The sequence below is a fragment of the Gopherus evgoodei genome, unplaced genomic scaffold, assembly GCF_007399415.2.
Source record: "Gopherus evgoodei ecotype Sinaloan lineage unplaced genomic scaffold, rGopEvg1_v1.p scaffold_60_arrow_ctg1, whole genome shotgun sequence".
Taxonomy (NCBI): Eukaryota; Metazoa; Chordata; order Testudines; family Testudinidae; genus Gopherus; species Gopherus evgoodei.
The window spans coordinates 85,599-111,629 of NW_022060081.1; the positions used below are offsets into that span (position 1 = coordinate 85,599).

Here is a 26,031-nt window from a genome sequence, read left to right on the forward strand (position 1 = left end):
CCCTCCAAGCAGGTATCCAGCCCCACGGTGTGCTCTGGCGTTCCCCGACCCCCCCCTCCAAGCAGGTCTCCTTCCCCGCGGTGTCCTCTGGCGTTCCCCGACCCCCCCTCCAAGCAAGTCTCCTTCCCCGCGGTCTGCTCTGGCGTTCCCCGACCCCCCCTCCAAGCAGGTATCCAGCCCCACGGTGTGCTCTGGCGTTCCCCGACCCCCCCTCCAAGCAGGTCTCCTTCCCCGTGGTGTGCTCTGGCGTTCCCCGACCCCTCCTCCAAGTAGGTATCCAGCCCCGCGGTGTGCTCTGGCGTTCCCCAACCCCTCCCTCCAAGCAGGTCTCCTTCCCCGCGGTGTGCAACAGCGCTGCAGCGTGGCCACATCTAACACCACTTGCAGCGCTGGTTGCTGTAAGTGTGGCCACTCTGCAGCGCTGGCCCTATACAGCTGTAACAACCAGTGCTGCAAAATTGTAGATGTAGACGTACCCGCACTCTTATTCTCTATCCTCTTTTTAATGATTCCTAACATCCTGTTTGCTTTTTTGACCACCTCTGCACACTGGGTGGACATCTTCAGAGAAATATCCAGGATGATGGGCAGATCTTTTTTCTGACTCGTTGTAGCTTAATTAGCCCCCATCATATTGTATGTATAGTTGGGGTTATTTTTCCCAATGTGCATTACTTTGCATTTATCCACATTAAATTTCATTTGCCATTTTGTTGCCTAATCACTTAGTTTTGTGAGATCTTTTTGAAGTTCTTCACAATCTGCTTTGGTCTTAACTATCTTGAGTAGTTTAGTATCATCTGTAAACTTGGCCACCTCACTCTTTACCCCTTTCTCCAGATCATTTATGAATAAATTGAATAGGATTGGTCCTAGGACTGACCCTTGGGGAGCACCACTAGTTACCCCTCTCCATTCTGAGAATTTACCATTAATTCCTACCCTTTGTTCCCTGTCTTTTAACCAGTTCTCAGTCCATGAAAGGACCTTCCCTTTACCCCGAGTCTGGGACCCGCTTTTCTCTGCCAGCATCACAGGTTGGATCCAATACTTGAATATCCCCCCTTGTCTCTGCTGGCATCTGTCACTGACTGAACCTGCCCCGAGATCCCCCCGTCACTCTGACTATCAAATACCAACAATCCCACATTGACCCCTTCCCCCCGATTCTCCAACGCGGGTCTGAGATCTGTGCCCCTGGCGCCCCCTTGTCTCTGCTGGCGTCTGTCACTGACTGAACCTGCCCCGTGATCCCCCCGTCGCTCTGACTATCAAATACCAACAATCCCACATTGACCCCTTCCCCCCGATTCTCCAACGCGGGTCTGAGATCTGTGCCCCTGGCGCCCCCTTGTCTGTGCTGGCGTCTGTCACTGACTGAACCTGCCCCGAGATCCCCCCGTCGCTCTGACTATCAAATACCAACAATCCCACATTGACCCCTTCCCCCCGATTCTCCAACGCGGGTCTGAGATCTGTGCCCCTGGCGCCCCCTTGTCTCTGCTGGCGTCTGTCACTGACTGAACCTGCCCCGACATCCCCCCGTCGCTCTGACTATCAAATACCAACAATCCCACATTGACCCCTTCCCCCGATTCTCCAACGCGGGTCTGAGATCTGTGCCCCTGGCGCCCCCTTGTCTCTGCTGGCGTCTGTCACTGACTGAACCTGCCCCGAGATCCCCCCGTCGCTCTGACTATCGAATACCAACAATCCCACATTGACCCCTTCCCCCCGATTCTCCAACGCGGGTCTGAGATCTGTGCCCCTGGCGCCCCCTTGTCTCTGCTGGCGTCTGTCACTGACTGAACCTGCCCCGCGATCCCCCCGTCGCTCTGACTATCAAATACCAACAATCCCACATTGACCCCTTCCCCCCGATTCTCCAACGCGGGTCTGAGATCTGTGCCCCTGGCGCCCCCTTGTCTCTGCTGGCGTCTGTCACTGACTGAACCTGCCCCGAGATCCCCCCGTCGCTCTGACTATCAAATACCAACAATCCCACATTGACCCCTTCCCCCCGATTCTCCAACGCGGGTCTGAGATCTGTGCCCCTGGCGCCCCCTTGTCTCTGCTGGCGTCTGTCACTGACTGAACCTGCCCCGAGATCCCCCCGTCGCTCTGACTATCAAATACCAACAATCCCACATTGACCCCTTCCCCCCGATTCTCCAACGCGGGTCTGAGATCTGTGCCCCTGGCGCCCCCTTGTCTCTGCTGGCGTCTGTCACTGACTGAACCTGCCCCGCGATCCCCCCGTCGCTCTGACTATCAAATACCAACAATCCCACATTGACCCCTTCCCCCCGATTCTCCAACGCGGGTCTGAGATCTGTGCCCCTGGCGCCCCCTTGTCTGTGCTGGTGTCTGTCACTGACTGAACCTGCCCCGCGATCCCCTGTCGCTCTGACTATCAAATACCAACAATCCCACATTGACCCCTTCCCCCCGATTCTCCAACGCGGGTCTGAGATCTGTGCCCCTGGCGCCCCCTTGTCTCTGCTGGCGTCTGTCACTGACTGAACCTGCCCCGACATCCCCCCGTCGCTCTGACTATCAAATACCAACAATCCCACATTGACCCCTTCCCCCCGATTCTCCAACGCGGGTCTGAGATCTGTGCCCCTGGCGCCCCCTTGTCTCTGCTGGCGTCTGTCACTGACTGAACCTGCCCCGAGATCCCCCCGTCGCTCGACTATCAAATACCAACAATCCCACATTGACCCCTTCCCCCCGATTCTCCAACGCGGGTCTGAGATCTGTGCCCCTGGCGCCCCCTTGTCTCTGCTGGCGTCTGTCACTGACTGAACCTGCCCCGACATCCCCCCGTCGCTCTGACTATCAAATACCAACAATCCCACATTGACCCCTTCCCCCGATTCTCCAACGCGGGTCTGAGATCTGTGCCCCTGGCGCCCCCTTGTCTGTGCTGGCGTCTGTCACTGACTGAACCTGCCCCGACTTTCCCCCCGTCGCTCTGACTATCAAATACCAACAATCCCACATTGACCCCTTCCCCCCGATTCTCCAACGCGGGTCTGAGATCTGTGCCCCTGGCGCCCCCTTGTCTCTGCTGGCGTCTGTCACTGACTGAACCTGCCCCGAGATCCCCCCGTCGCTCTGACTATCAAATACCAACAATCCCACATTGACCCCTTCCCCCGATTCTCCAACGTGGGTCTGAGATCTGTGCCCCTCACTCCCCCTTGTCTCTGCTGGCGTCTGTCACTGACTGAACCTGCCCCGCGATCCCCCCGTCGCTCTGACTATCAAATACCAATAATCCCACATTGACCCCTTCCCCCCGATTCTCCAACGCGGGTCTGAGATCTGTGCCCCTGGCGCCCCCTTGTCTCTGCTGGCGTCTGTCACTGACTGAACCTGCCCCGAGATCCCCCCGTCGCTCTGACTATCAAATACCAACAATCCCACATTGACCCCTTCCCCCCGATTCTCCAACGCGGGTCTGAGATCTGTGCCCCTGGCGCCCCCTTGTCTCTGCTGGCGTCTGTCACTGACTGAACCTGCCCCGAGATCCCCCCGTCGCTCTGACTATCAAATACCAACACCCCCATCTCTCCCTGCTGCTAACCTCTCGACCCCCACCGCCGGCCCCTCTGCCATCGCCCCACTAGGGGGCGCCATCGGCAGATACGAGAACGGACTGTGCTGCTCTCATGGCCCCTGCCCCCTCCAGTGTCGGGGGAGCCCCCTCGGCCGGTGAAAGGGGCAAGAGCCCCACTAGGAAGGTGAAACCCCTCTGTGGTCAGGGCCGTCCCCCCCCATCATCCGCCACAGGCCCCCCTTCTCCTGCTATTCACCAGCTCTGGGGGTCTCCCTCCCTTGACCCCAGAGCGTATGCCAGGAGGCTGCATCCCCTCCACATACCACTACTTCATCTGCCGTATCCAGTCCCATCCCTGGCGGCTGGGGCCCCTTTCCCAACTTATCCAGGGAGCCTGGTGTCTGTTGCCTCCTGGTGCCGGCCTCTCCCCATGTGTAGACCTACGTGCAGGCGTTGGCGCAGGTGGTGGGACCCACGGCCGCGGTGCCGGCCTCCAAGATGTACAGGAAGGTCGTTGTCTTCCTGGCATCGGAAGCCACAGCCTAGCAGGCGATGGGGAGGGGCCTAGCAGTGGGGGGCGTAAATGTTCCCATTGAGGCCCTGGAAGACCTGGGCGTACGGGTGGATTTGACCTCCGTCCCGCCCTTCCTGCCCCATGTCCCCCTGCTCCCCTTCCTCCCCACCCTGGGGAAACTCCCTTCTGTCATCAGCCCTTTCCTCCGGGGCTGGAAGGACCCCGCCCCCGTCACCTCCTGTCCTCCTGCCGGCAGCTCCAGATCCAGCTGCTGGAGCGCCATAAGGGTCCTTTCTGGTGTCCCACCATGGGGCCCATTCCCGGGGGCTCTGCTCTTCGGGGGAGGCCTGGTGCTACCTGTGCCATGGCCGGAGGGACGACCCCCTGGCCCGGCACGGAGGGATGCCTGGGACCGCCGGGTGCTGGGAGCTCGGACAGTGGAATCCGTCAAACGGGAGGCCCAGGCTCACGGAGGGGGAGGGGACCCCCACAGACTGAGGGGGGGCCGCTACTGCCGAGAGCCGTCCATGCCACCTCCTCATAGGGCCCAGCTGAGGATGCCGTGGGGAACGGCACCACCCTCCTCCTGGAGTCCCTCCCTGAGGGGGCCTCGGATGGAGCCCCTCCAGTCATCTGTGCCCCCCTCGGCGCCGAGGCAATTGTTGCTGGCAGGGAGGCGTCTGGGGCCGTGAGGGGAGATTTTCGCTCCAGTTTTCAGGAGATGGAGGCCCCGGGTCTGACCCAGGGCACCCAGCGGGAGGACGCCCCTGTTGCCAGAGGGCCTCGATGTAGGGGGGAGGATTAGTCACGTTGCCTATCCTCTCCCACCCCTACCCCAGGCTGCTGCCTCCACTCTGGACCCTGGGGTGTTCCTGGGCTTGTCCATCTGCCCAGCCACAGATGGCACCGAGCCACACCCCTTGGGTGACACACAGTGCTGAGGGAGCGGGCCCCAAGCCCTTGGGTGCACCCCACCCCGAGGCGAAGTGCTGCCTTTCCTCCCAGCTGGGGCCCAGTTGCCATCCTGCCCGACACCGTGGATACAGGTGCTGAGCTTGTGGTGCCCAGGCCAGGCGTCACTGAGGGACCCCTTCCTCTCCCTGTACCCTCAGGCCCTGAACCCTGTCGAGAGGTGCTGTTTGCTGGGTACACTGACCCCACCTCTGCCTCTGCTCCTGATCCCGTTCCCGCTCCTGGCTCCAGTCCTGCCCCGTCGCAGTCTCCGTCTCTCCCCTCTCCACCTCCCATACTGCTGCCGCCCCCGGGGTCGTCTCGTTTCCCCCTCCCTTGGACGATTCTTGGGGCAGTTTTCGTATCTCCCCTTCCCAACCCTTCTCTGAGCGGCTGCGCAGGTGGGCGTGGCTGCGCCGGTGCCTTTCCCTACGGGGGAGGACACTGATCCTCATCCCACTGGTCCTGTCCATGCTCTGAACCCTGCTGGGGGCTCCATCTCCTGTATCCGTCGGTGGCTAGTAGGGGGGTGATGGATCTGCTGGGAGAGAGAAGGGGCTCTCGCTTCGTCCCCTCACCCTGCTGTTTCCTGGATGCTCTGAGCGGGGTGGGGTGGGACTCTGACTGTGAGCCACCCAGGGCTTCCATTTGATGGGCTCCTCTCCCCCATGAATAGTGGGGTTGTGAGTGGGGCAGCCAGTACTGAGTGTTGGACTCTTGCTCTTTCAGGGGCCGGTGACCTTCGAGGAGCTGGCTGTGTATTTCACCAGGGAAGAGGGGGCTCTGCTGGACCCCGCTCAGAGAGCCCAAGGCAGAGCCGTCATGCAGGAGAACTATGAGACGGTGACCTCGCTGGGTAAGGGTTCCTGTCCCCTCGGTTCTTAGAAGGGGAAGTGACTAGTTAAGGTTCATGTCACCCCTACGGCGTAACCATTACGCTGCCCTGATGCAGCATCACCCCACATGCCAGTGACACACACACCAGCCCTCTGCCCTGCCCTGCTACACAACACTGCGGGAAGAGAGCCCCGGAGCAGTTTGGCACACGGTCAAATACCTTCTGGTTTTAAAGTGAAACTGGGGTTTGGGTCCCACATAATGGGCAGTAGTGTCCAACCTCGGCCTTCACTCACACCCTGATCCTGCTCCACGCAAACCAGCTCCAACTTGCAAACTGATCCCACTCCCCTGCCCTCACTGTGAGGATTCCTTCGGAGTCACTGCCTTCACTTGCCCTCACGACACCCCACAGATCACTAGTGTGTATCCCACCAGAGCGCTGACAGCCTGCGGGCAAGAACCCCCCTTGTGCACCTTCAGAGACACAACCCACAACACTCAGCACTGAAATGGGGCAGACTCCGTCCCTCAGGGGTCACATGCACCTCTCTGCAGACCACAGCCACAGCTCTGCCAAGCTGCTCCAACTGCTCCCTGTCACGGAGTGTGGGGGAGTCCGGCCCTGCACCCCTCTTCCTGGGACCCACAGTGACTCTTAGCCAGCCAGTAAAACAGAAGGTTTATTGGACAACAGGAACACAGGTTACAGCAGGGCTTGCAGGCACAGTCAGGACCCCTCCACCGAGTCCTTCTGGGCTTTCAGGGTGCTTGGATCCCAGCTAGGATCCCCTGAATTCCGCCCACACAGCCCCAAGCCCAAACTCCAACTGCTTCCCTCCTGCCACTCCCTTCCTTTTTCCCCTTCCCGGGCAAAGGTGTTGACCTTTCCCCTCCCTTACCTAGCTCAGGTTACAGGCCCTGGCATCGTCCATCCCCTAAAGTCCTCCCCTGCTCTCCCACTCCCCACACAGACAGTCCCTACTGCATCACATCTCTCCCCCCTTCGAGACTGAACTGAGCGGAGTCACTCTGCCCAGTGACCTGGGGAAGTTCAGGGCCCCCCCTCCGGGACAACGCGTCCGCTGTCAGGTTGGCACTTCCCTTCACATGGACCACGTCCATGTCATAGTCCTGCAGGAGCAGGCTCCACCTCAGGAGCTTGGCGTTGGCTCCTTTCATCTGGTGCAGCCAGGTCAGGGGAGAGTGGTCGGTGTACACGGTGAAGTGTCGCCCAAAGAGATATGGCTCTAGCTTCTTAAGGGCCCACACCATGGCCAGGCATTCCTTCTCGATGGCCGCGTAGCTTTGGTCCCGGGGTAGCAGCTTCTTACTCAGGTACACGATGGGGTGTCTCTCCCCCTTTTCATCCTCCTGCATTAACACCGCCCCCAGTCCTGTGTCTGAGGCATCAGTGAACACCATAAAGGGTTTGTCAAAATCTGGGTTTGCCAGAACTGGGCCACTAACCAGAGCCTCCTTCAGTGCCCGGAAAGCCTCCTGGCACTGCTCAGTCCAGATCACCTTGTCTGGCTTCCCCTTCTTGCACAGTTCAGTGATGGGGCCGGCTATGGCACTAAAGTGGGGCACGAACCTTCGATAGTATCCCGCCATCCCAATAAAGGCCTGGACCTGCTTTTTGGTTTGGGGAGCAGGCCAGTCTCTGACCACCTCCACCTTGGCTGGTTCCGGCTTCAGGCAGCCGCTCCCCACCCGATGGCCCAGGTAAGATACTTCAGCCATCCCCACCTTGCACTTCTCAGCCTTTACCGTTAACCCAGCCTTTTGGAGTCGGTCTAGGACTTGTTTAACCTGGGACATGTGGTCCTCCCAGGTCTGGCTGAAGACGCAGATGTCGTCAATATACGCCACGGCAAAACTCTCCATCCCCCTCAGTAGCTGATCCACCAGGCGCTGGAAGGTGGCCGGCGCTCCCTTGAGGCCGAAGGGCAGGGTCAGAAACTCGTAGAGCCCCAGAGGGGTGATAAAGGCTGATTTCAGCCTGGCATCTGCGTCCAGCGGCACTTGCCAGTAGCCTTTGGTAAGATCCATAGTGGTGAGGTACCGAGCACCTCCCAGCTTGTCTAGGAGCTCGTCAGGCCTGGGCATAGGGTAGGCATCAGATACGGTGATGGCATTGAGCTTTCGATAGTCCACACAGAACCGGATTGACCCATCCTTCTTGGGGACTAGCACCACTGGTGAGGCCCAAGGGCTGGAAGACGGCTGGATCACCCCCAAAGCCAGCATGTCCCTGACCTCTCTTTCTAGGTCCTGGGCAGTTTTACCAGTGACCCGAAAAGGGGAGCATCTTATAGGGGGATGTGACCCGGTCTCCACCCGGTGGACAGTCAAATTAGTGCGTCCAGGCTGGTTGGAAAACAGCTGTCGGTACAGATGCAGCACCCCTCTGATCTCAGCATGCTGGCCCGGGGTCAGTTGATCAGAGAGGGGAATCGCCTCCAGGGGGGAACCAGCTTTTGTCCCAGGGAATAGATCTACTAAGGGGTCATCTCCCTGCCCCTCCCAATGTCCACACACGGCCAACACCACATTCCCCCTGTCATAGTATGGTTTCATCATGTTCACATGGTACACCCGACGGTGATGTGCCCGGTTTGACAGCTCCACCACATAGTTTACCTCATTCAGTTGCTTGATCACCTTGAAGGGCCCTTCCCAGGCGGCCTGGAGTTTGTTTCTCCTCACGGGGATGAGAACCATCACCTGATCCCCGGTGGCGAAGGCACGGGCTCGTGCTGTGCGGTCATACCAGACCTTCTGCCTCCTCTGGGCTCGGGCCAGATTCTCCCTGGCCAGGCCCATGAGCTCGGCCAGTCTTTCCCGGAAGGTCAGGACATACTCCACCACTGACTCTCCCTCGGGAGCGGCCTTCCCCTCCCATTCGTCCCTCATCAGGTCTAGGGGCCCCCTCACCCGCCTTCCATACAACAGTTCGAAAGGTGAAAACCCGGTAGACTCCTGGGGTACCTCCCTGTACGCAAACAGCAGGTGAGGTAAGTACTTGTCCCAATCTTGCGGGTGCTGGTTCATAAATGTTTTTAGCATCATCTTCAGCGTCCCGTTGAACCTTTCTACCAGCCCGTTGGACTGGGGGTGATACGCTGAGGCCCAGTTGTGCTGGACCCCACATTTCTGCCATAAGGACCGGAGCAGGGCCGACATGAAGTTGGACCCTGGTCCGTTAAGACCTCCTTGGGGAACCCCACCCGGCTGAAAATTGTCAGCAGCGCATCTGCCACTGTGTCTGCTTCAATAGAGGACAAGGCCACCGCCTCGGGGTAGCGAGTGGCAAAATCCACCACCACCAGGATGTATTTCTTCCCTGACCGGGTCGTCTTGCTGAGGGGTCCCACTATGTCCATGGCCACCTTCTGGAAAGGTTCTTCTATGATGGGTAAAGGCCTCAAAGCCGCTTTCCCCTTGTCCCGGGCCTTCCCCACCCTCTGGCAGGGGTCACAGGATTGGCAGTACTGTCGGACATGGGTAAAGACCCCAGGCCAGTAAAAGTTCTGTAGCAGCCTCTGCCTGGTGCGCCAGATTCCCTGGTGCCCTGCGAGAGGGATGTCATGAGCCAGGTACAGCAGCTTGTGACGAAACTTCTGGGGAACCACCAGCTGCCTCCTGATCCCCCATGACTCTACTTCCCCTGGGGGAGCCCATTCTCGGTACAGGAACCCCTTCTCCCACAGGAACCTCTCCTTGCAACCTCTCCTCATGGTCTGTACCGCACTAAGGTCAGCCCGGTCCCTGTGCTTCCGTAAGGAGGGATCTTTCTGCAACTCGGCCTGGAACTCAGCAGCTGGGACAAGGATGGGGACCGGCTCTCTCTTGCTGGCTGGGTCTGAGGCCGCAGCCTCTTTGAACCGTGCCCCTGGGCGTTCCCTGCTCCCTGGGTTAGGGTCCTGCACCTCGGGTCGAGTACCTTCCCCGTTGTCGGGGAGCAGTGCCCTTTGCCGACTCTGACTACGAGTCACGACCAGGGCACTCTGGGTGTTACTAGGCCAGTCCTCAAGGTCCCCTCCCATTAACACGTCAGTGGGCAAATATTGGTGTACCCCCACATCCTTGGGGCCCTCCTTGGCCCCCCATTTCAGGTGTACCCTTGCCACGGGTACCTTGAATGGGGTCCCACCCACGCCCATCAGGGTCAGGTAGGTGTCGGGCAACATCCGATCTGAGGCCACCACCTCGGGCCGGGCCAGCGTCACCTCTGCGCCCGTGTCCCAGTACCCAGTGACCTTCCTCCCATCCACTTCCAGGGAAACAATGCACTCTTTCCGGAGGGGCAGCCCCGCGCCCACCCGGTAAACCAAAAACCCGGAACCTGGAGCATCCACCGGTGGTATGTTGCCAGCCCCCCTTTCCTGGGAATGTAGCCCCTCCTCCGATTGGGTTTTTACCCAGTCCACCCTCTGCGGGTTGGGTCTGCTTGGTCTGTCCCTGAGCTTGGGGCACTGGGCCCTTATGTGACCTCGTTGGCCACAGCGATAGCAGCCCATATCTCGTGGGTCCCCTTGAGTGGGTCGGAGGGACCTGCCACTGGATGTTCCCCTTTTGGGGGGGTTCTCCATAGGCCCCCTTTGGGAGGTCCCATGGTGACTCTCTCTCTGCGTTGAGGCAGGCCTGCTCCTTCGAGACTCCTCCCTGCCATCCCCTGCCCGACTGTCCACAAATTGGTCGGCCAGCTGGCCTGCGTGCTGTGGGTTCTCCGGCTTCTGGTCCATCAACCACAGCCTCAGGTCGGACGGGCACTGCTCGTACAGGTGCTCCAGTATGAATAGGTCAAGCAGGTCCTCTTTAGTTTGGGCCTCAGCCGTCCACTTGCGGGCATACCCCTGCGCCCGGTTGACCAGTTGTAGGTATGTGACCTCACGGGTTTTACGCTGGCTCCGGAACTTTTTCCGGTACATCTCAGGAGTCAGCCCAAACTCGCGGAGCAGGGCCTGTTTGAACAGTTCGTAGTCCCCTGCCTCCGCCCCTTTCAGTCGGCTGTACACCTCCACGGCTGCGGAGTCCAGTAAGGGGGTGAGAACTGCGATCCTGTCTGCAGGGTCAACCCGGTGCAGCTCGCAGGCATTCTCAAAGGCCGTCAGGAAGGTATCTATGTCCTCCCCCTCCTTACGCCGGGGCAGCAAGTGCTTATCAAAGCTCTTTGTAGGCTTGGGTCCCCCCTCACTCACCACAGCCGGGGCCCCATTGTTTGCCAGCCGGGCCAGCTCCAGCTCATGTTTACGCTGTTTCTCCTTCTCCTCCCGCTCATGGTTACGCTGTTTCTCCTTCTCCTCCAGCTCATGTTCACGCTGTTTCGCCTTCTCCTTCAGCTTTTGCCTCTTTAACTCGAGCTTCTCCCTTTCATATTCCAGCCGCGTCCGCTCCACGGATGCCGAGCGTTGCCGGGAGGATCCCCTGCTGGGGGGTGAGCTTCGCTGGGCAGATCCCCTGCTGGCCGGGGGTGTCACGGTGCCCTCGGTATACACTGGGCTCCTCCCCGCCCTTCCCCTACGCCTAGAAGGGGGGGGGTCTCGGGAAGCCATCGTCCGCTGGCTGACCACTCCCAGCGGGGACAGACACTGGTGCCTGCGCTGCATCTGCTCAGCTGCTTCCCTCAGAGACAGGGCTCCGTTCATTCATGCGGTCTCCCTGCTCCAGCTGGGCAATCAGCTGGTCCTTGGTGCATCTCCCCGGGCGCAACCCCCTCTGCTTGCATAGCTCCACCAGGTCACACTTGCGCCGCTTGGCATACATCTTCCTGCTGGCCACTCACAGGCCGGGGTGCTCGCCGCTCCCCACGGTTTCCAGGGGGACCCCTAGTGCACCAGCCCTTCGTGAGGTCACCACCTCTCTGCCAGGGTCGAGCTGCAGACTCCTCGCCCCTGGGACCGCTCGCTGCAATCCCCCGGGGGACCCTGTTACTGCAAAGTCCTTCTCACTGGGCACACACTCCCAGGGGTTATTCACCTCTTCGTTTTACTGCTCCCCAGTCACTTACTGCAGGAAGCGCCGTCCACGGGGTGCAGTATCTCCCGCCGCTGCCACCAGTTGTCACGGAGTGTGGGGGAGTCCGGCCCTGCACCCCTCTTCCTGGGACCCACAGTGACTCTTAGCCAGCCAGTAAAACAGAAGGTTTATTGGACAACAGGAGCACAGGTTACAGCAGAGCTTGCAGGCACAGTCAGGACCCCTCCACCGAGTCCTTCTGGGCTTTCAGGGTGCTTGGATCCTAACTAGGATCCCCTGAATTCCGCCCACACAGCCCCAAGCCCAAACTCCAACTGCTTCCCTCCTGCCACTCCCTTCCTTTTTCCCCTTCCCGGGCAAAGGTGTTGACCTTTCCCCTCCCTTACCTAGCTCAGGTTACAGGCCCTGGCATCGTCCATCCCCTAAAGTCCTCCCCTGCTCTCCCACTCCCCACACAGACAGTCCCTACTGCATCACACTCCCTCCACCATCCGGTTACAGCTACAGCTGACCCAGGGCACACAGCTGGGGGGCATGCGGATAAATGCTGGGATTCCTGTCTGTAGAACACAACAGAAACGATGGCGCGTTCTTCGTCCTTCCTCGTATCTGTTATAGATTCAGAGAATTTTAAGGCCAGAAGGGATGATTTGGTTGTCTAGCTGATCTCCTGTATCACCCAGATTGTAGAATTTCTGCCAGTTACAGCTGTACTGAGCTGGACACCTTGTGTTTGACTAAATCATTTTCAGAAAGGCCTCCAGCCTTGATGTGCAGCCCTGAACACATGGGGAATACCCCAGGATCCGGGGTAGTTTGTTAATCTTTGTACCAGCCTCCCAGTGGCTCTTACCAGCTGCAGGGATGGGAGCAGAGTTAAGGTGGCAATGCAGGCAAATTGCGTAAGAGGGGACTGTAACAGTCAGCAGCGACCCCCTAACAGCTAGTAGCCTTATAATAGCTGGCAACCATTAGGAGAAATTGGACACCTCACGGACACAGCCTGAACTTTTCAACTGTCTTCCCTTATCGGTCTTAAGGCAGTAAAAGCTGGTCCTAAGCCGGTTTTTGTTGAGCAGAAGTGCAGGGTTTGCTAACCACCAATCAAATGCTAGCACGACCGAAGCCTGTGTGAATGTGTATAAAAAATTCTTGGTTTTTGTATAAAGTGTTTTTGTACCAAGGTACAGAACTCTCCTTCCTTCTGCAAAATAAAGCAACCTTTCCTTATCCGTCTGGCGGTCATTGGCTCTCAGCTAGGCAGACCCAACATTTCGGTAACACTTCCTTCAGTGCTAGACTCCAGGCCTCCTTCCTCACAGCTTGAATGAACGTTACTTTGGAGGGGAGCCGCCAGAAAACTCCCTTTCAAAGGTTCACTGAACTATACAAAAGAGAGGCAGAGAACCCCAAGTTATCTTCCACTAAAGATGACAACAGACCCGAGCCCTTTGGACTTTGGGGGAGATGTTGAGTAAGGGGGTGGTCTGCCCTCTTGCTGGAAAGTCGTGTGGTAAAAATCTTACCTTGAACCAAGATTGTAGTTTTGTTAGCTCCTAGTCTCCAGAAATTTTTCACTTTCACTTGCTTGTAACCATTTCTGACTTTCTCCTTTAGACCTTAATGCTTTTATTACTAAACGTGTTTTACTCTTAATCTAAATGAATCCGGTGCTGTCTTTGAATTCAAGTGATAGCCAACTCCAGCTGAAGTGATAAGCTGGGCCATTTTGTCTCTTCTGAGGAGCAAACAATCATTATTCCTCTGAACAATCCAGGAAAAAGTCGCCATTGCAGAGCATGTGGTTTTGGGAAAATTCAGCTGTTGCTGCTCTTGCCAGGTTTATTCAAGGCTGGTAGAATCCACAATGTGCCTAGGGTGTGAGAAGCAGGCTGCTGCAGTCAGAGCTGCTGGGCCAGGGTTATTTATCTCACAGACACTCAGCGCGTCCTTGAATGCTGGCTGGGAGCATCCAGACAAGGGAGCTCCAGAGGCAGAACATTGAAAGTCACCCAGGATTGCAGATGACACAACTCCTCACGGGTCTGGAGTGCCCCCCAGGATGTATAAATGGCCTAGGTTGGTAGTGAAACACCTTGAGAGTCTTGCTCCCCATCAGCAGCTGCAATAGCCCCCATCTCTCTTCCCTGCAGGCTCCTTGGATCTTGGGGTCCATCATGCTTGATGTCACCTGGCCTGATGCTTATTTTTCATGTTCTGCTTGGCCAGAGGAATTAGAATATGTTACTCCTGAATTCTAGCGGCTAATTTCGCAGTATTCTCCACACCCAGGGATTTTCATACTCCCTCCCGTTACACCTGACTCACTAGATTCCCTAATGCTGCAGTATACACTTTCCTGACATCTACCAGTGTGAGATCCTGCATTCAGCGATATCCCTGCCCGTCCTGTTCCTTTTCTCCACTGAACCCCACCAGCCCATGCTGACTGTTCCCAGATTCCCAGGACTCTCCCATTGTCTCTGGACCTCTCTGTCAGCAAGAAGCAGAGCCAGGGAGACTTGCCCTCTGTGTGGAGTCTTCGCTTTCTGAAACATTCATTTACCTTCTGTGCGTTTTAGGAGCCTCTTTGCTAATGCGAGTCTGTGACGTTACCCAGGGTACACTCTGGACTGCTGAACAGCTGTCCCCATCACTTCTCCATCCTAGGGTGCCTTTCCACACTGCTTTGCTGTGAGAGCAGCCACTCCTGGGCAGCTAACACACATTCTCCAGCATGTATCTCGCTCCCAGCAACACATTATAGAGTGCTGCTGCTCACCCACTCGTGAATTACACCCCAGGGGAATCCCGGCCCATTCTCTAGTCCCAGATTTTCCCCCAGAAATGTGTGTCTTGCAGTCTCCAGCACATTACGGAACAATACAAGGTCCTACAAAGTCTGTCACTTCATCCATGGAAAATGACATGCACCAGGCTTGTTATCCCAAGTGGAATTTCTCACACACTGTAATCCAACAATAAAGTTGTTTTATTGTTGTATCTCTTAACTACAGAAAGAAAAGATTTTAAGTGATGACAAGGAACGAGGCATAAAAGTCAGAATTGCTCACAAAAGAAATAAAAGCTGAAACGCAAACAATCGTCTAACTTCACAAGCTAAAACAGATTCACAGCAAATGGCTCTTTCTCTCCATATGCAGTGACAGGCTGGGTTTCCTTTCAGCCAGGGGCCCTGCCTCCCAAAGTTCAGTTCTTCAGGAGTTGTTCAGAGAGAAGAGGGGCAGGAGAGAGAGAGAGAGAGTCAGGTGTTTTCCCCACCTCTTTTTATAATTCAGGCCTTGGTGCTAGAAACATCTGCAGTGTTCAGCTGAGTCGTGATGACGGGCTGTCTGTCGTGGATGTGAGGTTCAAATCCTCCCTGTGATAAAATATAAACTTCCCGCTCACGCCTTCTCCAGCTCACTACTGGAGAATGGCCATTTAATCTGCTGTTGGCTTTGCTGGCTCTGAGGAACTGGGCTGTGGCTCTTCCCCAGAACTGTAACATTTTTTTCAGTAACATCATGCAGTAAAATCTTCTCTCTTTTGTGATGGGGTCAAGCCAGCCGGCTACAGGAGAGTTGTGGAAGGCAAGTATATTAGCCCCAGGATAAGCAGGTTCCTTTTCCCCTGGCAACTGAACAGGGGTTACTCCAGGTTAATTAAGACACCTGAGGCCAATCAAGGGGCCTGCCAGAATCTGTTAAGAGCCTCCCCTCCAGCCAGATAGGAGCACGTGATAGGTGCTGTGGGAGGCAGGCAGGCGTACTACTGGAGAGCTGGGCGGTGCAGACGCTGATGAGCACCGGGAGGGAAACCCCACAGGTACAGAGGCGAAGGGCTGGGGAAACCCTACCCGACACGGCAAACAGCCCTTCGGGGGAGAGAACCCACCAGAGGGGAGAGACTGAACTGGGTACCTGGCCTGTCACCACCGTGCCCAGAGGGGCTACCAGAGATTAAGAGGCTGCCCTCCCCTTCCCCTGTCACAAAGGCCGTGCGGAACCCTGCTCAGGCAAGGTGTGAACAGTAAACCCAGGGGCGTGGGGAAATCCTGAGGGGGAGACAAATACCCCAGCCCGCCACTAAGAGGAAGTACACAACCGGCTGAGCCGCAGAAAGAGCTCTGTCACACTTTGTATACGCAGTGTTTCTATTTTAACACACAGTTTAACAAGACAATAATGTTCAGCGTATTATGAGTTTCCAGATGATGCCTGACAAGGCATACTTTGTACAAAATATATCATAATTTTGCAAAACAGTGAATACAGAGTTACAGACTGTCGCAGTGTCTGTCTCTGTGTGTTCCTAGCAGATATGTGTGTATTTCAGTCTCTCTTGAGCAGAGTGTTTTGCACCTTTGAGAAACTGGGGAGCTGGCCCTGGGATTTCACTGGTTTTCAAAGTACTGGGTTTTAAATCAATAATTATTTTTCATGACAAAGTCTTATGAATTCACTTGATCTCCTTTGTTTTCTTTCATCTGAGTAGGGTTTCCAGTTTCCAAACCTGATGTCATCTCCCAGCTGGAACAAGGGGCAGAGCTGTGGGTCCCAGACCTCCAGGGTTCAGAGGAAAGAGAGATCCTCAGAGGTCCCTGCACGGGTGAGGAACATTTAACCAACTCAGAATCTGTAAGTGCCTGAGCAAAAAATCTGGGGATACTCTACAAAGAGTTTGGGAGCTCTCAGTTCAGGACTGTCCCCAGCAGGTGTCATATCATCAGGGCAGATACAGCTCATGGCTTCCTACAGATCCTAGCAGACACCTGGCAGTAGCTTCCTCCCTTCCATCTGAGCATTTGGATGGGATGTGAAGGCAAAATTTGGGGGAATTCTGTGCCTGTTCTTTGACATCTCTCCAGCACTTATTTTGGTTTGGTGTTCCCTTGTCCAGCCCAGTTTGAGGTTTCTCTCTCTGTCCCACCAGGTGATGTGTCGCTGAGTGAGAATGAGGAGCAGAAGTCTCATAAGGAAGATACTGAGCAAGCGGAACCACACGGAGCTTTCTCAAAAATATCCAAAAGGAACATGTGCAGAAGTCATGAGGAGAGAAAAAGCTGTGAGATTAGGCGCAGGACAGAGACAGAGCAGGGAAACCAGCCAGGGGAGAAATTGAGTACATTTATTTACTGTTGGGGAACTCACAAGGACCACAAAGAAACCACAGTCCAGCAGAAAATCCTCAGAGGAAAGAGAAAATACACATGCCCTGAGTGTGGGGACAGCTTCAGTGACGGCTCCGCCCTTATTAAACATCAGAGACTCCACATGGGAGAGAAACTCTACGAATGCTGCAAGTGCGGGAAAACCTTCAATCGCATTTCACACCTCACTCGACATCGGAGAATCCACACGGGAGAGCGCCCCTATGAATGCTGTGAGTGCGGGAAAGCCTTCACTTGCAGCTCACAGCTCACTAGACATGAGATAATCCACACGGCAGAGAGACCCTATGAATGTAGAGAGTGCGGGAAAACCTTCACTCTCAGCTCGTATCTCACTACCCATGAGCGAATGCACAGGGGGGAGAGGCCCTTTCAATGCTCTCAGTGTGCGCAAAGCTTTACCAGGAGCTCATCCCTCATTAGACATGAGAGAACGCACACGGGAGAGAGACCCTATAAATGCTGTGAGTGCGGGAAAAGCTTCACTTCCAGCTCAAATCTTATTCAGCATCAGAGAATCCACACTGGGGAGAGGCCCTATGAATGTGGCGAGTGCAGGAAAGCCTTCAATTGCAGCTCAGAGCTCACTAGACATGAGAGAATCCACACGGGAGAGAGACCCCATGTGTGCAGCCAGTGCGGGAAAACCTTCGCTCTCAGGTCAGATCTTACTACCCATGAGAGAATCCACACAGGGGAGAGGCCCTTTCAGTGCTCTCAGTGTGGGAAAACCTTCACTAGGAGCTCAGACCTTACTAGACATGTGAGAATCCATACGGGAGAGAGACCCTATGAATGCTGTGAGTGCGGGAAAAGCTTCATTTGCAGCTCAAAGCTTATTCAGCATCAGAGAATCCACACAGGGGAGAGGCCCTATAAATGCGGCGAGTGCGGGAAAACCTTCAGTTGCAGTTCAAAGCTCACTAGACATGAGAGAATGCACAGGGGGGAGAGACCTTATGAATGCCGTGAGTGCGGGAAAACCTTCACTTACAGCTCCGATCTTACTACCCATGAGAGAATCCACACGGGGGAGAGGCCCTTTCAGTGCTCTCAGTGTGGGAAAAGCTTCACCAGGAGCTCAGACATCACTAGACATGAGAGAATCCACACGGGGGAGAGACCCTATGAATGCCGTGAGTGCGGGAAAAGCTTCATTTCCACCTCAAACCTCATTAAACATCAGCGAATCCACACTGGGGAGAGGCCCTATAAATGTGGGGAGTGCGGGAAAGCCTTCAATTGCGGCTCACAGCTCACTAGACATGAGAGAATCCACACGGGAGAGAGACCCCATGAATGCTGAGAGTGCGGGGAAACCTTCACTGACAGTTCAAATGCTGCTCAACATCAGAGAATCCTCACAGGCGAGAAATCCTGTGAACGCTCTGAGTACGGGAGAACCTTCACTCTCAGCTCACACCTTACTAGATATTGGAGAATCCACACGGGGGAGAGATCCTGTTAATGTGAATTCGGGAAAACCTCACACCTCAGTACTAGGGCTGTCCGTTCATCACGTGAGTGAACTATCATTAACTCAGAAAATGAATTGCGATTAAAGAAATTAATCGTGATTATTCACAGTTTTGATCGCGCTGTTAAACAATAGAATACCAATTGCTATCCAGAAATATTTAAATACGTGGTATTCTATGATCGTTTAACTGTGCAATTAATCATGATTAATTTTTGTAATCATTACTCACTGCACATCAGAGAATCCACACGGGAGAAGGCTCCTATAAATGCTGCAAGTGTGGGGAAACCTTCAGTTGCAGCCTCCAGCTCACTTGACAGCAGAGAATCGACACGGGAAAGAGACCCCTTGAATGCTGTGAGTGTGAGAAAAACTTCACTCAGAGCTCAGCCCTTATCAGAATCTGCGAGGGACTTAAACATCATAAAAACCTCTAGAGCTATCAAGACATTTTTTCTTTAACACTTTCGCTGTTCCCATGTAGTAACCTTTAAAGCTGTTTGAGCCATTTATCCCTCAGCTTGTCCAGGTGATTTGCTCATTTTTCCCTTGGGCAGCTCACCCTTTTCTGGGGTGGACCCGATTGTCCTTTCTAGCCACTCCATTGTCCTCTGAGTAATGGGAGTTTGTCTCTCCTTCCATGAAACCAGGAGCATCACATTTATAACGTTCCTCTTATTGTACAATTATTTTTTATAGTCACCAGTGATGCCGATTGTATCATTCTCAGTTGTTCTCACATTGCAGTGGAGTGTGCTCAATGGCATTTTTGGACCCTTTTTTTCATTTATGATATATTTAAATATAATTAAGAGAAGCAGGGGCAGGAAAAACAATATCATTTCAGCCTTTGTGACACTGGAAGGAGATGAGGTGATTCAGAAAGATTCCCTCCTTCCCCATCGTTCCAGAACTGTTACCGCCTCTCTGAGCCATGCAGAGTTTATCTTCTTCACGTTCTGTCCCTGCGCCTCTCAGAGTGTTGTGTGGTGCAGTGTTCTCAGCTGTCTGTGCTTGGAGAAGGTGCTTTGACTTGTTTAGTCAGTCATGGGGAGAAGAAAGTGTCAGTTCCTGGAAGGGGAATTCAAATGGATCCCAAACACAGAGTGATCATTTGGATTTTAAATCCCAGTTTCTGCTTATTGGCAAAGCCACTTTGGGGAAGGTTAGATGTTTTTTACCCTCATTATGAGGATGCTAAAACTTTTGTATATAACAACTGAATAATGAGACACTGCTGAGTGAAGCAGGTTTGAATGGATCAGAGGAGAATCTGATGGGAGAATCTCTTGTCTTAATTCTGAGTCATCAGACGTAACCTGTTCTGGAATTTCACTTGGTATTTTCATTTTCATTTAGTCTATCGGTGATGTGGGTTTCTATCTTTCCCGAAGGCTGTTTGGTCACACAGCTGGAGATTTGTTTAGTTGGACAGGCTGGAGCTCAGATTTATTGGAGACTTTGAGACAAATGACCAGTTGCTAAAGTCATTACTTCTCACTCTAGTGCTGCTTTTCCCCCATCCCTCCATGATGACGTGGAGAAAGTTCAAGTGCCGTTCACTCAACAGGAGACAACTCTCCAATTTACTGGCCATGCTAACAAAGCAGCAGCAGTGATTTAAAATCTCCACTGGGAAATGGTGAACAGCAGCAGAACCCCAACTAACTGAAGCAAGTGCAGATATCACAGTGGAGTTCAGTTGTTTAAGCCAGCGGTTCTCAAACTTCATTTCACCGTGACCCCCGTCTGACAACAAAAATTGCTACAGGATTCCCCCCCCCCCGCCCCCAGCAGAAGCTGAAGTCAGAGGGCTTCAGCCCCAAGCAGCAGTGCAGTAGCCTCAGCCCCATCCTGCAGGGGGGATGAAGCCACAGCCCGAGTCCTGCCATGTGTGGGGGCCAAAGCCCTCAAGCTTTGGCTTCAACCCCAGGCAGCGGGGCTTGGGCTTGGGCTTCAGTCCAGGGTCTAACGCCAGCCCTGGCGATCCCCTTAAAACGGTTTGGGAACTGCTGGTTTAGTCAGTATTGTCTCAGATGATCCGCGGAAGAGAATTCCACAGTCTGACTTGGAACTAGACAAAATGCTTGTGTGCCGTTTTGGTTCCCAGAGCACTTGTAACCCAGGCCCTACGAAGGTGTCTCCTAGCTAATCCTGTGTTACGGGAAATGCTGCCCTTCACGATGCAGATGTGGAGGAAACAGAAGTGGGGGGTTGGTTTGTTTTTGTTGAATTTACCCTAACCAGTGTCACAGCAAGGATCTTTCTAGCAGCTGGAAGTATAAAAGAGGGAGAACGACATCATCAGTTGGCCTCTCCCCACCTCATATCAACACCTGAAAGGTTGTCTGGAGGACAAAGACTTTGAACTGGGGAGCTTGGTCCCAGGCTGGAAGGGAGTTCAGTCCGAGTACCGAGAACTGTGAGCTGCCTGTGACGTCTCTTAGGGAAAGACTGTTTGAGTCAAATCTTGCTTAGTCTGTTAAAGTTTGAATTTAAATGATGTTTCTATTTCTGTTTCTTAGATAACTAATTTTGGTCTCTATGCCTGTTACTTATAATCACTTAAAATCTGGCTGTAGTTCATAAATCTGTTCTCTGTTTTATCTAAACCAGTATGGTTTTGGTGGAAGTGCTTGGGAAGCGTCTGTGCAGGTTACAAAGGCTGGTGCAGGGCCACGGTCCTTGGAAGAAGTGGCAAATTAATGAGCGTGCACTGTCCAAGGGAGGCTTGAGCAGTGTAAGATGGTATGTTTCTGGGGTGATTGGCTGGTGCCTCTCCGTATTTTCCATGAGTGACCCAGGGAGCATTCATGCAATGTAGCTGGGTGCAGGGCTCCATGTGCCAATGGGTGAGTGATCACAGGACTGGTTGAGATTTGCTGCTTGTCACTGGCATAGCATTGAGAGAGACAATCCAGGCAGGAGATTTAAGGAGGCACAGCGGTCCCACAGTGCCAGGCTGTACCAGGAGGAGCCCTTTGCAGCGGGTTAGGTTGGTATAACCATTGCTCAGGGGTGTGGATATTTCAAACCCTGAGCAATGTCATTATACCGATATAGGACTGTAGTGTAGACCAGGCCTTAGATTTTCTGTTGTGTTTTATGCATTTGCATCACTTCTCCTCTGCTGCCTCCTCTTGTGAAAAATTAAGAAGTGTGAAAATACAAGAGGTGTTTTTTCTCATGATGCAAATATTCTCACATGCGAGACCCCTTCCACCGACACACATGGCAGAAGATCCCAAAATAATACAATTCTGGGGGTACATGTGGTACTATTGTTTAAAAGTTTCCTAAATTAGCATCCTCACACCCTCCTTGGGGACCCAGCGGTAAGAGACAGGCCCAGCCTTGTCTCTGACATGCCAAATGATCTGATGGTCCAGGTTCCTCAACACTCGACATTGATGGTGAATAATGGAGCTGAAGGGTGAAATGCTCAGTTCCCAGCTAAGAGACTAACAGCGGGTCCTCAATACAGGATTAAGTCAACCTAAGTTATGTGACTCCAGCTATGTGAATAATGTAACTGGAGTCGATGTACCTTAGGGTCGACCTATTGCGGTGTCTACACCACGCTGGTTTGACGGGAGAAACTCTCCTGTCGACTTACCTTACACTTCTCGTTCCGGTGCAGTACCAGAGTCGACAAGAGAGCGACTGGCGGTTGTTTTTAGCGGGTGTTCACTAGACCCACTAATCACCCCCCGGTGGCTCAGTCGCCACAGCGTAGATTCACCGGTAAGTAGAGACAAACCCTTGAAAAATAAAGAAGATGAAAAAGCCAAGAGCTGGAAAAAGCCAGCGAGAGCTGCTTCTGCATCGTGGTTTGGGTCTGAGCACTCTCCTCAGTATTCATGCCAGTGCCCAACCTGTGCCTAAATCTAACGTCCTCACCCCCATAATATCGGGGAGCACTTATCCTGTAGGCTAGCACAATCATACCTGTTAATGCCAACGAGATCATTCTGGAAACCTGCTGCTCAAACCAGTTTCTGGTCATTACGTCCATGTTCTGTGGTTACCGCTAAGTCCCAAATGTCTTAGGTAGACATGTTCAGTTCCCCAAAATCCAAAAGGGTAACTATTAGGCCATTTATCTGTGCCAGAGGTCACACGCCAAACTTATGCTAGGTGGGGGAGTTGGGGGGATGGGGGTGCAGAGGGTGGAGCTGGAGGAGGATGGGGGTGGAGCTGGGGGAGGGGTGAGACGAGCACGGGTCAGTATCCACAGGACACAGGCCGGGTCCGGAGCAGTGAGTGGGGGCTGCCAGGGGGAGAGTGGGGCCAGAGCAGCACACGTGGGGCTGCCGGGACGAGGGCAAGGCCATTGGAACGTCCCGTGTGCTGCGGCGACCACCCCAACGGCCGTGTCTCGCGGTGGCCCCTCCCACCCTAATGTGGTGCGTCATTTCCAGCCTCTGCTGTTCCCTGCCTGACGTTCCCCCCCTTCCCGGTGCGCTGAGGCGGGGAAGCGGGTAAGGGCAGGAGGGCACGATGGGGGAGGAGAGCAAGGCTGGGTAGGGGGGTCACTGGGGGGAGGGGTGGAGAACAGGACCAGATGGGGGGGGTCGCTGGAGGTGGGGCCGGGGGGCAGAGAGCGGGGCTGGGGGGGGGTCGCTGAGGAGAGAGAGCGGGGCTGGGCGGGGGGCTCGCCCATTCCCTCCCCCTTCCCACCCGCGACCTGCCAGTCCCCCATCTCTGGCCCCCCAAAAGATGTTCCTGGCCCATTTTCTCTGCAGAGCTCAAAGATGGGAAGAAAACACCCTAAACACTGTGCCCCCTTTTCTCTCTCGGTGTCTGTTACTAATCGAATGTGCCCAGCGATTCCCCCCCCCATGCTAAAATACCCACAGCATCTCCAACGTACCCCTTTTCTCAGCTCTTCCAGCATGGATGTCCCATCTGTGCAAATGTCGCCCCCTTTTCTCTAGTCATTCATCAGATATTGCTGTGAAACACACCCCAATTTTACCTCCTCTCCACCCCTGATGTAAAGCCCCTCCGATTTTCCACTGGCCTCTCGAATAGTCAAATCTGGATCCAAAAATCCCTCACATTTCGGCCCTGTTCTCTTTCACTTCTGACCACTGATCTCTAATCTCAGGTTTTGCCTCTTTCTATGTCATCATCAAACGTCAGTTAAAAATCCTCTTGGGTTTAGGCCTGTTCCCCAGGTTCCTAAATCCCAGCAACTTCCCCTTCCGTGGAGGGAACCTGTTCCCCTGAGTCGTTTCCTGTCCTGGGAGGTTGCAGGGAGTTAAACTGCCCAATGATCATCTTTCCTCCTCTCCTTTGAGAATCATTTCTTCCCCCTTTTATCTTTCTTAAAAGGTTTGCCCATGAAAGAGACCAGCCCCCGAGGCCTCCCTCTGTTTGGGGGATCAATGGGTCCCAGCTGGTAGCAGGAGAGTTGGCTGGACCTTTTTCTTTTCTCCAGCCGACACGGGATGAGGAGGTCACTCTGAGTGCGGCGCGGGTCCAGAAGTATCCCAACCCCCATGGCAAAGGGTCACCATGAGAGGTGGCTTCCCACAGTGCTAAGATGCAGCCACCTCTGGGGTGGATCCATGGTGGCCATTATTTCCTAGGGACAAGAAATGTGAACTTTTAAATTATTTTGGCTCTCCAGGTGGTTCCTTCTCCTGTTAAAGAAGCACCCCCAGGGCTCCCGCTGCCTCTGTGACTGGCCGGCACGGGGTGGTGATAACTTTCTGTCCACTTATCAAACACCATGAGGTGAAACCACCACCGATTTCTGCTTCTCTCCCCTCTGGAAAACTGCAGGGACTTCCAGTTCTCTAGGGAAAATTCTCACCCTGAGTCCTTGTCCTAGATCTGGGGCTGAAGGAGGTGGGAAGGGGGTTAGGAGCCCCACCCAGTGATCTGCTGAAGAGGATTCTGGCCCCATCCTTTCTGAACTGTGCTTCTGATGTCACTGACACCAGTGTTAATCCACAGTCCGGAAGGACTCAGGTTTCAGCTTCATCTCCCCTGCAAGGTGGAGCTCAGGCTACTGAGGCTGACGCCCTCTGACTTCGGCTTCCCTGGATGGGGGCAGGGGTTGTCAGATGGGGGTCACGGTGCAATGAAGTTTGAGAACCGCTGGCTCAAACAACTGAACTCCACTGTGATCATCTGCACTTGCTTCACCATTTCCCAATGGAGATTTTAAGTCACGGCTGCTGCTTTGTTAGCATGGCCAGTAAATTGGAGAGTTGTCTCCTGTTGAGTGAACAGCACTTGAAATTTCTCCACGTCATCATGGAGGGATGGGGAAAAAGCAGCACTAGAGTGAGAAGTAATGACTTTAGCAAATGGTCATGTGTCTCAAAGTCTCCAATAAATCTGAGCTCCAGCCTGTCCAACTAAACAAATCTCCAATTGGGTGACCAGACAGCCTTCGGGAAAGATAGAAACCCACATCACAGAGAGGTAGACTACATGAAAATGAAAGAGTCAAGTGACATTCCAGAGCAGGTTACGTCTGATGACTCAGAATTAGGACAAGAGATTCTCCCACCACATTCTCCTCTGATCCTTTCAAACCTGCTCCACTCAGCACTGATTTTTGGAGAGGGGACTCCCCGGAGCAGGAGGCAGGACAGGGGGTTCTGGTTCCACCTCTATATCAAGTCCAGTTCATGTTTCCCTTCTTCTTCCTTCCCCTCCATTGCTTTACCTTGCAGTTCCAGGACCCTTTGGTGTGCAGCTTCTTGTCTGGCGTTCTCGGCTTCAATCTGCAGTCGCTGTAATGCCATGTGTCTCCTGTGTTCTCTCCCCTTCTCTTCTGCCTGCAGTCGGCACAGATCCAGCTTCTTGCTAGTTTCACTTTCATGCAGTTTCCTGTTTTTCTCTCCCTACTTCCCTTGCCCGAAATAAGCAAACAGAAAATAACCGGTAACTTCTTTGACTGATCTTCAGCCACTACATTTAAAACTCACATAAAATCACCACCAGTGTCTCAGAGCAACAGGCTGTGCATATGATCCTGCTCAGCTGCGCCACTGTGATGGGTTCCCCCCTGGGGTGCCACCTGGAACTGGGATACCACTGAGACCCCCTGACCCACCAGCCTGGGTTTCCACTCACACTGTACTGCTGTGACAAGCTGCCAAGCCCTCTAGGCTTCACAATGCACGTCCACCAGCGCACACACAGGTAGTGACACACTGTCAGTGTCTGCTGTAGGGGGTTCGCCCCTCCCTGGGGCGGCTGGGAGCCAGGCCGCCCACTACACGAGTCCCGTGCGTTGGGGAATTAGCTTGGTGGGTCAGGAAACGGCCAGGAGCTCAGGCCCTCAGGCAGGGGCTGAGCCAATAGTCTCGTATTGGAAGCCCAGGCCCTAGGTTGGGGCAGGGCAACAAAGAATAGTTCAGGGCTCAGACCCTCAGGCAGGGGCTGAGCAAACAGTTCAGTAGTTTAAGCCCAGGCTCCTGGGCCTGAGCGTCGGGGCGAGGGGGAGACTGCCACCCGTGAGTGGGGTGGCAGGGGGGACGCAGGCCCGCCCACTCCTCTGTGTCCCA

At 54.4% G+C, this 26,031-nt stretch overlaps 2 protein-coding genes across 4 annotated transcripts in view; one reads left to right on the forward strand and one right to left on the reverse strand.

The window, feature by feature from the left end:
* LOC115643460 (zinc finger protein 501-like) overlaps window positions 1–26,031 on the reverse strand; it is a 152,956-nt gene that overhangs the window by 49,280 nt on the left and 77,645 nt on the right. The window lies entirely within an intron of this gene.
* LOC115643463 (zinc finger protein 345-like) lies at window positions 14,896–21,002 on the forward strand. Its single transcript, XM_030547527.1, has 2 exons — window positions 14,896–16,460; window positions 16,785–21,002. Exon 2 carries the CDS (start codon window positions 16,886–16,888, stop codon window positions 18,326–18,328), a length of 1,443 nt encoding a protein of 480 aa, XP_030403387.1. The 5' UTR covers window positions 14,896–16,460; window positions 16,785–16,885; the 3' UTR covers window positions 18,329–21,002.

Bases quoted from the DNA above. Each gene is read 5' to 3' on its own strand.
- LOC115643463 (XM_030547527.1), top strand. From the start codon at position 16,886: ATGTGCAGAAGTCATGAGGAGAGAAAAAGCTGTGAGATTAGGCGCAGG.